The sequence below is a fragment of the Scyliorhinus canicula genome, chromosome 10, assembly GCF_902713615.1.
Source record: "Scyliorhinus canicula chromosome 10, sScyCan1.1, whole genome shotgun sequence".
NCBI lineage: Eukaryota > Metazoa > Chordata > Chondrichthyes > Carcharhiniformes > Scyliorhinidae > Scyliorhinus > Scyliorhinus canicula.
This window is the reverse complement of record NC_052155.1, coordinates 51,583,548-51,597,642: the sequence shown is the minus strand read 5'-3', so window position 1 is coordinate 51,597,642 and position 14,095 is coordinate 51,583,548. Positions and strand designations below refer to the sequence as shown.

The following is a 14,095-nucleotide window of genomic DNA, read 5'->3' as shown; positions in this document are numbered from 1 at the left end:
GCTCCTCGACCATGTCGTCCCACTGCTGTGCCAGATTGTGGAGGCCACCACTAAGCTGAAGACCTTCTGCATGGTGTACTGCAAGTCACCACCTGAGCGGTCAAGGTATCGAAACTGCATCTTGAGCAGCCGGACACACTGCTCAACGACAGCATTGGTGGCAACGTAGGCCTCAATATAACGGGTCTCTGCCTCGGTCCTCTTTCCATTTTCCTCCCTTCCCCTTTCCCCTACACTCCCATTCCCCTTCGCCCATTCTCCTCCCCCTTTCATTCTCCCTCATTACCTGTCCCCCTCCCCATCATACCACCCCCCTCTCACCTCCCTGTTCCCCCAGAAGGGTCTGTGTAACATCACTCCAGTATGATGGGTCTGTGTCTACACTGTCAGCAGGAGAGTGATGAAAACTCGCTGTGAGGAAAGCTCGGGTGCTCCTGCCATCCTCGGGTGATCCTCGAAGACACCGGCAACTCTGAGTGTACATTCCCAGGGCAGCAGGTAGACAAAAAATAAATATTCAGGGAGTGGAACCCTTTCCTGTTAATATAGGGCTTTCCCTGATGCCCGGGTGCTCGCAGGGTGACATGCATGCCATCGATCCCCCCTGGATCTGGGACAACCCGGTGATGGTAGAAAACCCTGCAGCCCAGTATCTTGGTGGGCCTGGTCCAACTTGAAGGTAATATAGTCTGATGCCCGTGTATACAGGGCATCCATTACCTCCTGTCATATGACGTAGAGAGGGGCTAAGCACTATGTTGTACCTGATTCCCCTCCTACACCATGGAACATGAACTCCCCTGGTAATTGAAGGGGCAACGCCTTCCCCTGAGCTTCACAGACTATAAACCCCAGCCTGGGAGTAGGTCGGGGAGGGTGTCCCTTCGGGGTGAGGTGTTGTAGTACTTGTGGTTCTTTTTTATTTTTTCCTTTTTCACCAACACACCTTTAATGGTTCAAACTCACTCTGCACAGAACTCTACAGATCATCACAAGCTCCAGAGTCCACCTGAAGCCCCTTGACATATCAGTGTCAATCATTGAACACTTAACATAAATGAGACAATCATTGAACACTTAACATAAATGAGACAACTAATTGCAATGTCTCTTAACCCATTACTTTAAAAAAAAAAATTTTATTTAAATTTTTTACAGAAAATATAACAACAAACAATGAAAAGCAACAATAAAACACCTTAATAACTGTAACACCCCCAAGACCGTATCAACGCCTGTATCACCCCCCCCCCCCCCCACCCCCCAAACCCATTAAACAACCAAAGAACTCAAAAATAAATTAAATTAAAATTAAATAAGTAAACATAGTCAACGTCCCCCCCGGGTTGCTGCTGCTGCTGACCCAGTACCCTATCGCTGAGCCAGAAAGTCGAGGAAAGGTTGCCACCGCCTAAAGAACCCTTGTACCGATCCTCTCAGGGCAAATTTGACATTCTCCAGTTTGATAAATCTCACCATGTCATTGATCCAGGTCTCCACGCTTGGGGGTCTTGAATCCTTCCACTGTAGCAAGATCCTCCGCCGGGCTACTAGGGACGCAAAGGCCAGCACACCGGCCTCTTTCGCCTCCTGCACTCCCGGCTCCACCCCAACCCCAAAAATCGCGAGTCCCCAGCCTGGCTTGACCCTGGATCCTACCACCCTCGACCGTCCTCGTCACCTCCTTCCAGAACTCCTCCAGTGCCGGGCATGCTTAGAACATATGGGCATGGTTCGCTGGACTCCCCGAACACCTGACACACCTGTCTTCGCCCCCAAAGAACCTACTCATCCTAGACCCGGACATATGGGCCCGGTGCAGCACCTTGAATTGGATGAGGCTAAGCCGCGCACATGAGGAGGAAGAGTTAACCCTCTCCAGGGCATCAGCCCATGTCCCATCTTCGATCTGTTCCCCCAGTTCCCCCTCCCGCTTAGCCTTTAGCTCCTCTACTGACGCCTCCTCCACCTCCTGCATTACCTTGTAGATATCAGATATCTTCCCATCCCCGACCCAAACCCCCGAAAGCACCCTGTCACTCACCCCCCTCGCGGGAAGCAAAGGGAATCCCTCCACCTGCCGCCTAGCAAACACCTTTACCTGTAGATACCTGAACATGTTCCCTGAGGGGAGTTCAAATTTCTCCTCCGACTCTCCCAAGCTCGCAAACCTCCCATCAATGAACAGGTCCCTCAGCTGTCTGATGCCCGCTCTGTGCCAACCCTGGAACCCCCCATCAATGTTCCCCGGGACGAACCGATGGTTCCCCCTTAGCGGAGCCTCCATCGAGCCCCCCACTTCCCCCCTATGTCGCCTCCACTGCCCCCAAATCTTGAGGGTAGCCGCCACCACGGGACTCGTGGTATACCTCATAGGAGGGAGCGGCCACGGTGCCGTTACCAGGGCCCCCAGGCTTGTGCCACCACAAGACGCCATCCCCAACCGTTTCCATGCTGCCCCCTCCCCCTCCATCACCCACTTGCGCACCATCGACACATTGGCCGCCCAATAATACCCTGAGAGATTGGGTAACGCCAGCCCTCCACCATCTCTACCCCGCTCCAAGAAGACCCTCTTCACCCTCAGGGTGCCATGCGCCCAAACAAAGCTCATGGTACTGCTAGTCACCCTCCTAAAAAAGGCCCTAGGGATAAAGATGGGCAAACACTGAAAGAGGAACAAGAACCTCGGGAGAACCGTCATTTTGACGGACTGCACTCTACCCGCCAGCGATAGCGGCACCATGTCCCACCTTTTAAATTCCTCCTCCATCTGCTCCACAAGCCTGGTAAAATTAAGCTTACGGAGAGTCCCCCAATTCCTGGCCACCTGCACCCCCAGGTATCTGAAATTCTTCACTGCCCTCTTAAACGGGAGTCTCCCAATTCCCTCCTCCTGATCACCCGGGTGTACTACAAATACCTCACTCTTGCCCAGATTTAACTTGTAGCCCGAGAAGCTCCCAAACTCAGCCAACAGCTCCATTATCAGGGTCCGCCACATACAACAGCAGGTCGTCCGCATACAGCGATACCCTATGTTCTTCCCCACCCCGCACCAGGCCCCTCCACCTCCCCGACTCCCTCAGCGCCAAAGCCAAAGGTTCTATCGCCAGTGCAAAAAGCAAAGGGGACAGGGGGCATCCCTGCCTGGTCCCACGGCAGAGCCTGAAGTACTCTGATCTCCTTCCATTGGTAACTACACTCGCCATCAGGGCCTCGTAGAGCAACCTCACCCATTTGATGAACCCCTCCCCGAATCCGAACCGCTCCAGCACCTCCCACAGGTACCCCCACTCAACTCTATCAAACGCCTTCTCTGCATCCAGCGCCGCCACTATCTCCGTCTCCCCCTCCACTGCCGGCATCATAATAACATTTAACAATCTCCGCACATTCGTGTTAAGCTGTCTTCCCTTGACAAATCCTGTCTGATCCTCGTGTATCACCCCTGGCACACAGCCCTCTATCCTGGTGGCCAGGATCTTCGCCAGCAACTTAGCGTCAACATTGAGGAGCGAGATTGGCCTGTATGATCCACACAGCAAGGGGTCCTTATCCCGCTTCAGGATCAGAGAGATCAGTGCCCGTGACATCGTCGGAGGCTCCCCCACCAGTCTCTCCCTCTCCCTCCTCTCCCTCCTTTCCCTATGGGCCCGGATGGAAATCAGCTCCCCCCGAATCACTGCTTTCAGAGCCTCCCAGACCATTCCCACCCGGACCTCCCCCGTGTCGTTGGTCTCAAGATACCCCTCAATACTTCCCCGGACCCTCCTACACACCTCCTCATCAGCCAGCATCCCCACATCCAGGCGCCACAGCGGGCGCTGGTCCCGTGCCTCTCCCATCTCCAGATCGACCCAGTGCAGAGCATGGTCTGAAATTGCTATGGCCGAGTACGCGGCGTCCTGCACCTTCGGGATCAATCACCTGCTCAGGACGAAAAAATCTATTCGGGAGTAAACCCTATGTACGTACATGGGAGAAAAAGGAATACTCCCGCGCCCTCGGCCTCCCAAACCTCCAGGGATCCATCCCTCCCATCTGGTCCATAAACCCCCTCAGCACCTTGGCCGCTGCTGGCCTCCTACCCGTCCTTGAACTGGACCGGTCCAGTGGGGGATCTAGCACCGTGTTAAAGTCTCCCCCCATGATCAGGCCCCCTGCCTCCACGTCCGGAATGCGGCCCAACATGCGCCTCATGAAGCCAGCATCACCCAATTCGGGGCATACACATTAACCAGCACCACCTTCTCTCCCTGCAGCCTACCCTTCACCATAATATATCTGCCGTCCTTGTCCACCACCACCTCAGCCGCCTCGAACGCCACCCTCTTCCCCACCAGAATCGCCACCCCCCGGTTCTTTGCGTCTAATCCTGAGTGGAAAACCTGCCCCACCCACCCCTTCCTCAGACGAACCTTGTCCGCCACCTTCAAGTGGGTCTCCTGGAGCATAGCCACGTCCGCCTTCAGCCCCTTCAAATGAGAGAATACCCTAGCCCTCTTAACCGGCCCATTCAGCCCCCTCACGTTCCAGGTGATCAGCCGGATCAGAAGGCGCCCCGCCCCCCCTCCCCCTCCAACTAGCCATAGCTCATCGACTGCTCGCCCCAGGCCAGCACACCCTGCCCGACCCGTCCCCCATGATGAAACCGCCTCCCCTCTACCCCCCCGGCCCACACCAGCTCTCTTCCGGCCCTTCCAGCAGCAACCCGGTATCCCCCCCCCCCCCCCCCCCCCCCCAAGGCTAGGACCCCTCTAGCCGCGACGCACCCTCCATGGTACTTCCGTGAGTCAGCTGACTTCTGCTGACCCTGGCAACTCCCGCCAAAACCCGGCCCCTCCCGACATGGGGTCATCCCCCCTCCTGCCACACCTCCTTGGCACCGCTTCAGCGCGGGAAAAAAACAGTAGAGGCCACGCCCCCACCACCAGCTCCACCCCCCCTGCCCTGCAGCGCGGGAAACCAGAGGAAAGAGCCGTGCTTTCACACTGCCCCACCCCACCCTTCTGACGCAGCTCCCCAAATTCCAGCTCCACCCCATCCCCCAGCCCCGTACAGAAGAGGAAATAAAAACCAAACCCCCAACATTCCCCACATAACCCAAAACCATACCCAACAGACCCACCCGAAAACAGAGCAAAAACCAGCATAGAAAACACGTCGAAATTACAAAAACAGCAACAGCAAAAACAGCAACAACCGTAGTGCACCGGACCCCACAGCCCCCTGACCCTAGTTCGAGTCCAGCTTCTCCGCCTGTACAAAGGCCCACGCCTCCTCCGGGGACTCGAAGTAGTGGTGCCGGTCCTTATATGTCACCCACAGACGCGCAGGCTGCAGCATTCCAAATTTGACCTGCTTGGCATGCAGCACAGCCTTTGTCCGGTTAAACCCGGCCCGCCGCTTAGCCACCTCCGCACTCCAGTCCTGGTAGATTTGCACTACCGAATTCTCCCACTTGCTGCTCCTCTCTTTCTTGGCCCAGCGCAGCACACACTCCCGGTCACTGAATCGATGGATCCGCACCAGCACCCCCCGCGGGGGTTCATTTGTCTTGGGCCTCCTGGCCAGCACTCTGTGGGCTCACTCAAGCTCCAGGGGCAAATGGAAGGACCCCGCTCCCATCAACGAGCTCAGCATCGTGGTCACATAAGATGGAAGATCCGACCCCTCCAGCCCCTCCGCCAGGCCCAGGATCCTCAAATTCTTTCGCCTCGTGCGAAAGTCCAGCTCCTCCAAGCGGTCTTGCCACTTTTTGTGAAGTGCCTCGTGCAACTCCACCTTCCCCACGAGGACCACGGCCTCCTCCCTGCCGCTGCAACTCCTGAACGGCCACCCCCTGGGCCGTCTGGGTCTCAAGCAGCTTGTTGGTAGTCGCATTCAGGGAGTCCAGCAACTCAGCCTTCAGCTCCGTAAAACAGCGCAGAAGTGCAGCTTGCTGCTCCCGCGCCCACTTCCACCAGTCCTCGGGTGCTCTGCCGGCCGCCATTTTGTCTTCCTTCCCCCGCTTTTCCTGGGGAGCTGCTGCCGCCTTTTCCTTTGCCCCACTCCGGGTAAGCACCATAGATTTCGGGGAATGCTCCTCCAAACACCTTCCCCCACCGGGAATCGTCGAAACAGCGCCATTTGGGGCCCTAAAATAGGCCCGAAAGTCCTTTAATAGCGGGAGCTGCCGAACGTGCAGTTTAGCTCCGCATCACCGCAACCGGAAATCGTACTTGTGGTTCTTGTGTACAGTGTTAATAACCCCTGTTTTTATCCAGCCGACTGTGTGTTCTTCCTTCGGCAACTACAAGACTCTTTGGCAGGGAAATCAAGACAGACCAGGACATGATCTTAAAATTAGAGCTGACCACACCAAGGGACGTAGAAGTGGAATTCACCTCCCCTAAAGGGCGTGGATACAGAACCATTGGGGCTTTCACGGCTGAAATCAAAAGCTTTTGTTTGGCAAAGATATCAAGTAATATGGACTAAATGGAGTTGAGATACAGATCAACCAAGATCAAATTCAATAGCTTAAGGGGCTGAACCAGTCTACTCCTATTCTTTTGATATAATTCCTGTACGTACAGGTCTATCAGAGAACACAATTATAGAAATGTTACAAACCCATTCCTCCGTATAGTGCTCAAATGTTGATATAGATCTGTGTTCAATTCCCTGGACTGTACCTTGAACCCATCTGGGTCAGAGGTAAAAGTGCTACCACTGAGACATAACTAATCACATACTGCAAGTTCAATATACACCACATAATAAATACACTCTATAATAAATTGCAGGAGTGTGCTGGGAAGGAGCATGTGTTGGAAAATTGGCACGTGTGTAGTGGCCCCACCCATAACCTGTGTGTTACATGACAATAAAACTGTGAGATTGGAGTATTTCTCTGAGTACAGATTGTTTGAAGCATGTAAAAACCACTCACGTTAATTTCCTCCAATGTTCCATCCAGGTATCTGCAAACCTGAGCCTTAATCTCTTGCACTTGATTTTCAGTCAAAACTTCATAGTTGCCATGTCGACGGTTAGTCTATGTAGAAAACAGGAATATACCAACAGCTCAAGTAACAACAATTATTTATAAAGTGATGTGTTGGGCAAGCTGGGTCTGCGAGGACTGTGTTTACTGTAGCAGTGAGAGAGACAGGCTTCCAACACTTGAAGAAATGCAACTCGATTTTATTGAACTCTTAACTATCATACATACTTTAACTGTGGGTTGACACTATGCTGACTTGACTGGAGACCTGAGGCTAATCTGACCAGACTATCTAACTGCCACATGGTGTGTGTTCTAGTTGCTGCTCACTGGCGCTGACTGTCTCAGAGGCTGGATCCCGAGAGAGCGGGAAAACTGGTGCCCTCTGGCTTTATAGTGGTCGTGTCCTGTCTGGTGATTGGCTGCTGTGTTTTGTGTGTTCATTGGTCATCCTGTGTGTCAATCACTGCCTGTCTGTGCACCATCATATACCTGGATGTATATTATGACATAAAGCACATTTAAAATAGGAAAACATGTCAAGGCACTTCACAGGAGAGTTATCAAATAAAATATGACATTGAGCCACATAATATATATAATATAATGTTTATTGCCACAAGAAGGCTTACATTAACACTGCAATGAAATTACTGTGAAAAGCCCCTAGTCGCCACATTCCGGCGCCTGTTCGGGTACACAGAGGGAGAATTCAGAATTCTCAGCTGGTACGGGGATTGAACCCGTGCTGCTGCATCACAAACCAGCTGTCTAGCCCACTGGGCTAAACCATAAGGATGTAATAGCGCAGGTGACCAAAAACCTGGTTAACAACATAGGTTTAAGGCTTGTCTTTGGGAGGAAATAGAGGTAGAGAATTGGGGGGATAGGTTTGGAGTCAGAATTCCAGAGCTCAGGGCTTGGCAGAAAACTCACAGACGATCAGAGAGGTGCGGTCAGAGAGGGCAAGGCCTGGGAGTGGACAGGACTGACTGAGCAAGGCCTGGGAGTGGAGAGGACTGACTGAGCAAGGCCTGGGAGTGGTGCGGTCAGAGAGGGCAAGGCCTGGGAGTGGTGCGGTCAGAGAGGGCAAGGCCTGGGAGTGGAGAGGACTGACTGAGCAAGGCCTGGGAGTGGAGAGGACTGACTGAGCAAGGCCTGGGAGTGGTGCAGTCAGAGAGGGCAAGGCCTGGGAGTGGTGCAGTCAGAGAGGGCAAGGCCTGGGAGTGGACAGGACTGACTGAGCAAGGCCTGGGAGTGGTGCGGTCAGAAAGGGCAAGGCCTGGGAGTCGAGAGGACCGCCTGAGCAAAGCCTGCGAGTGGAGCAGTCAGAATGAGTAGAATGGGTGAGGCTCAGGAATAGAGCAGTCTGAATGGGCATGGCGCGGGAGCGGAGCAGTCAGAATGAGCGAGGCCTGTGTGCAGAGCAGTCAGAGAGGGCGAGGCCTGGCTGCATAGTGATCAGACAGGGTGAGGCCTGGGTATGGAGAAGTCAGAGAGGATGAGGCCTGGGTGCGTAGTGGTCAGAAAGGGCGAGGCCTGGGTGCGGCGTCAACCCCACATGGGCCCGCCATGCCAACCCCTGGATCATGTGTATCCATTCCAGGGGCAACTCTGGCCCCTGCCTGTCTGCCCCACCGACCACCGATAACTCCCACTGACTGCGGAGGCCTCTGGCTGTGCGGCTGAAGGCTCTTGCTTATAGGGAATTGGCAATTGTAGTTTAAGTGTCCACTTCACACATCCCAAGTGGATTGGGTAGGCGTGCCTCGCAGCATGTGGGGATTATTGCCTAACATCCCAATCAGACTATGATGCCTGAACATTACGGGAGGCAACACCATGGACGCAGCAGCCGACATCCGAATACCCAGGGGATGGGCCCCAACACCAGGGACATGTCCGTGGCTGGGGGTGTGTGAGTGCAACGGGGAGGGGACCTGTCCCCGGTTCAGGTAATGTTATGTGCGGGTGACTGGGCTGCAGGGTCTGGGATCCGGTGAGCAGTGGCCTCCACTGTGGCTGGGTGTACGAGGATAGGGAGAAGCAGAGCGATGGGGTGATTGAAGGGTCCTGGGGTGCAACATATCACTGGTTGTCAGCCTCACACCCTCTCCCAATTCCTTCAAGGTATTGAATGGTCTGGACGATATTCTGAACCCCGCGGAACTTACCCCAGTGTCGCTGTTCTTACAGGCCGGCAGCCGGACGGGGGAGAAGGCAGCGGCGGCAGCAGAATCGGCAGAGGCTTGAGGAGGCTGACCATGCTGAGCCCGCCCGACACCCCGAGGACCCAGCCACCCATCAGGTCAGGTTGAGACCCAGAGGGGTAGACCCACAATGGCCCAAGGTGTACAAGCGTCACTGGTCCTTCAAGCAGATGAGAGATAGCACGTGCTGCAGGGAGTCCTACAATAAGCTGCGGTGTGGCACCTGTGCCATGTCCTTGTGGAATTGGCGGAGTAGGAAGGACACTTGCTCTTGGTGGCTATCAAGGTCACCGCGGCCCTGAACCTCTACGCCTCAGGATCATTACAGGGCTTGTGTGGCATCTCACAAGCTACAGGTGCACCTGACAGGTCATGGATACCCTGTGTGCCTGGGCAGCCGCCTATGTAAACTTCGACATGGATCAAGCCCAACAAGGCAGCAAGATTCTGTGCCATTGAGGGATTCCCCAGGTCCAGGGGCTAATAGATGGTAAGCATGTTGCCCTGTACACACCGGGCTGTCTGGGAGTGCCCTATGTCAACAGGAAGGGGTTCCATTCCCTGAACATCCAGTTCATGTGCGACCCCACATTAAAATCATGCATGTGTGCATGCTTCCCAGGGAGTGTGTGTGGTGAACATCACTAGTGTATGTGTATTATTATATGTGCTATTATATGTATTATGGCACTGCCCATATGTTACAGGCACAATGGTAAATCCCTGCCTGCTGGCGTATAAAAGTGTGTGCTCTCCGGCGCTGCAGCCATTCTGGTTCCAGCTACAGGAGGCACAACATCTCGTTCAATAAAGCCTCGATTGTTTCACCATTCCTGTCTTGTGGTAATTGACGGTGCATCAATTTATTGAACGAGATTTTTTAAACGATTGATCTCCACATCAAGCCTGATCACCTGGAGCTAAGCCCTCTAGCAGCCAATACTACGTTCACCTTCGACCACTGGCTAGCCTGCTTTGAAGACTACCTCAGAGCAGCCACTGAAGAACCCTCGGACGCGGAGAAGCTCCAAGTCCTCTATTCACGGGTGAGCCCTGACATTTTTCCCCTCATCCGGGATGCGTCCACCTACTCCGAAGCGATGGCGCTCCTGAAGGGACATTCCGTTCGACCGGTGAATCAAGTATACGCCAGGCACCTCCTGGCCACGAGACAGCAACTCCCCGGGGAGTCTCTGGATGATTTCTTGCGTGCCCTGCAGATCTTAGGTAGGAACGGTGACTGCCAGGCAGTTTCGGCAGTCCAGCACACCAAACGTTTGATTAGAGACGCTTACGTCACGGGCATGAAGTCTGCGTACGTTCGCCAACGGCTACTGGAAGGGGGTACGCTTGTTCTTGCGGGGACTAGGCAGCTCGCTAATTCGTTAGAAGTGGCCTCCCGTAACGTCCAGTCATACGCCCCCGACCACATGGCAGCCTTGTGGGCATCGTGGGCCCCACCAGCTGCCGACTCCAGCTCACCGCAAGCCTGCGCCGCGTGGCAGCCAGCCAACTCTGGGGGGCCCAAATGTTACTTTTGCGGACAAAATAAACACCCCAGGCAGCGCTGCCCGGCGCAGAGCGCGACCTGCAACGGGTGTGGGAAGAAAGGACACTTCCTTTCTGTTTGCCAGGCCCGGTCAGTCGCCGCTATTTCCAGGCCTGCCGTTTCTACACCCCCCACGTGTGACCCAGGAGTGCCAACATTTTCCCCTTCGCAAGCCACGTGTGGCCCGTGGGCGACGCCATCTTCCTCACCGCAAGCCATGTGCAGCACGTGGGTGCTGGCATCTTTGATGCCGCCCGCCATGTGCGCCCCGGGGACGCCGCCATCTTTGGCGCCATTTTGGACGGCACCTCCACCACCGCTGACCAGCCCGGACATCCCAGCATCTTCCACAGCTCGCCTCTATCACCTTGGATCAGTCTCGGCCCCGCAACCTCGCGACCGCGACAGTGAAGATCAATGGGCACGAGACGACTTTGACTCCGGGAGCACAGAGAGCTTCATCCACCCCACTACGGTAAGGCGGTGCTCCCTCACGGTACACCCCGCCACCCAGAAAATCTCCCTGGCCTCCAGATCCCATTCCGTTGAAATCCAGGGATACTGTATCGCGACCCTCACTGTCCAGGGCGTAGAGTTCAGCAACGTCCGATTTTACGTCCTCCCCCACCTCTGAGCTGCCCTGTTACTTGGCCTGGATTTTCAGTGCCATCTCCAAAGCCTGACTTTAAAATTCGGCAGACCCCTACCCCCCTCACTGTCTGCGGCTTCATGACCCTTAAAGTCGATCCACCTTCCCTGTTTGCGAACCTCACCCCAGACTGCAAACCCGAGGCCACTAGTAGCAGACGGTGCAGTGCCCAGGACAGGACCTTCTTCAGGTCGGAGGTCAATGGCTTCTGTGGGAGGGGGTCATTGAGGCTAGCAACAGCCCCTGGAGAGCTCAAGTAGTGGTAGTAAAGACTGGGGAGAAGCACAGGATGGTCACTGACGATAGTCAGATCATCAATTGGTACACGCAGCTTGGCGCGTACCCCCTCCCACATATATCTGACATGGTCAATCAGATTGCGCAATATCGAGTCTTTTCCACAGTGGACTTGAAGTCCGCCTATCACCAGCTCCCCATCCGCCTGGAGGACCGCCAATACACTGCGGTCGAAGCAGATGGCCGCCTCTATCACTTCCTTAGGGTTCCTTTCGGCGTCACAAATGGGGTCTCGGTTTTCCAGCGAGAGATGGACCGAATGGTTGACCAGTACGGACTGCAAGCCACCTTCCTGTACCGAGATAACGTCACCATCTGCGGCCACGATTAGCAGGACCACGACGCAAACCTCCAAAAATTCCTCCATACCGCCAAACTCCTTAATCTCACATATAATAAGGAGAAATGCGTGTTCCACACCAACCACTTAGCCATCCTTGGCTATGTAGTGGAAAATGGAGTCCTAGGGCCCGACGCCGACCGCATGCGCCCCCTCCCGGAACTCCCTCTCTCCCACTGCTCCAAAGCTGAAACGATGTCTGGGGTTTTTCTCCTATTACGCCCAGTGGGTCCCTAATTATGTGGACATGGCCCGCCAGGCATTCAACCGCATCAAGGCGGACATCGCCAAGGCCACGATACACGCAGTCGACGTGTCCCTCCCCTTTCAGTTGGCGAGCGATGCATCGGACGTAGCTCTGGCCGCTACCCTCAACCAGGCGGGCAGGCCCGTGGCCTTCTTTTCCCGCACCCTCCATTTCTCCGAAATTCGGCACTCCTCTGTCGCAAAGGAGGCCCAAGCCATTGTGGAAGCTGTGTGACATTGGAGGCATTATCTGGCCGGCAGGAGATTCACTCTCCTCACTGACCAACGGTCGGTTGCCTTTATGTTTAATAATACACAGCGGGGCAAGATCAAAAATGACAAGATCTTGAGGTGGAGGATCGAGCTCTCCACCAATAATTATGAGATCTTGTATTGCCCGGGGAAGCTCAACGGCCCCCTGATGCCCTATCCCGGGGTACATGTGCCAGCGCACAAGTGGACCGACTCCGGGCACTCCACTATAACCTCTACCACCCAGGGGTCATCTGGTTCTTCGATTTTGTCAAGGGCTGTAACCTGCCCTACTCCATTGAGATCAGGCCGTCACCAGAGACTGCCAAGTCTGCGCAGAGTGGAAGCCGCACCGGCCAGATAGAGCGCACCTGATGAAGGCCTCCCGCCCCTTTGAACGCCTCAGCGTGGACTTCAAAAGGCCCCTCCCCTCCACCGACTGCAACACGTACTTCCTGAACGTGATTGATGAGTACTCCCGGTTCCCTTTCACCATCCCATGCCCCGATTTGACGTCTGCCACCGTCATCAAAGCCCTGCACAGCACCTTCACTCTGTTCGGTTTCCCCACCTATATCCACAGCGATCGGGGATCCTCTTTCATGAGCGATGAGCTGCGGCAGTTCCTGCTCAGCAAGGGCATCGCCTTGAGCAGGATGACCAGCTACCACCCCCAGGGAAACGGGCAGGTGAAGAGGGAGAACGGAATGGTCTGGAAGGCCATCCTGCTGGCCCTGCGGTCTAAAAATCTCCTGGTCTCCCGCTGGCAGGAAGTCCTCCCCAACGCGCTCCACTCCATCCAATCTCTCCTCTGCACCGCGACTAATGAGACCCCGCATACCCCTGTGTTTGCCTTCCCCAGGAAGTCCACCTCCGGGGTCTTGCTCCTAATATGGCTGACATTTCCTGGACCCGTCCTCCTCCGGAAGCATGTGCGGAGCCATAAATCAGACCAATTGGTTGAAAAAGTCCACCTCTTACATGCAGTACGCCTACGTGGCACACCCCGACCGGCGCCAGGACACCGTCTCCCTCCGGGATCTGGCACCCGCTGGGTCCCCACCCACGAGCCCCAATCTGACACCGCCCCCCCCCCCCCCTCCCCCGGTTGCCTCTTTCACCCTTGCACCACTCACCCTCCCTCCAGCGAACCTCACCGCAGCCCCCACCCCAGCAGGATCCGTCCTCCCACTGGTTCCACTCAGGGGTGACGAAGACGAGGACAACACGCTCCCGGAGTCGCAGGTGACCAAGTCGGCACCCACATCACCAGCAGGACTGAGATGATCGCAGAGAAGGGTCAAGGCCCCCGACAGGCTTAATTTCCACCACCCCCGCCAGACTCTTTGTTTAACAGGGGGTGAATGTGATGAACACCACTAGTGGTATATTATATGTATTACGGCACTGCCCGTATAGAACATAGAACATAGAACAGTACAGCACAGAACAGGCCCTTCGGCCCTCGATGTTGTGCCGAGCAATGATCACCCTACTCAACCCACGTATCCACCCTATACCCGTAACCCAACAACCCCCTCCTTAACCTTACTTTTTAGGA

At 55.1% G+C, this 14,095-nt stretch overlaps 1 protein-coding gene across 3 annotated transcripts in view; it reads right to left on the bottom strand.

Moving 5' to 3' along the window:
- kif9 (kinesin family member 9) overlaps positions 1–14,095 on the bottom strand; it is a 200,068-nt gene that overhangs the window by 76,655 nt on the left and 109,318 nt on the right. For all 3 annotated transcript variants that reach the window (XM_038808918.1, XM_038808916.1, XM_038808917.1), the window contains exon 12: positions 6,938–7,042. In XM_038808918.1, the coding sequence (XP_038664846.1) occupies positions 6,938–7,042 (105 nt within the window). The remainder of the gene's footprint in view (positions 1–6,937; positions 7,043–14,095) is intronic.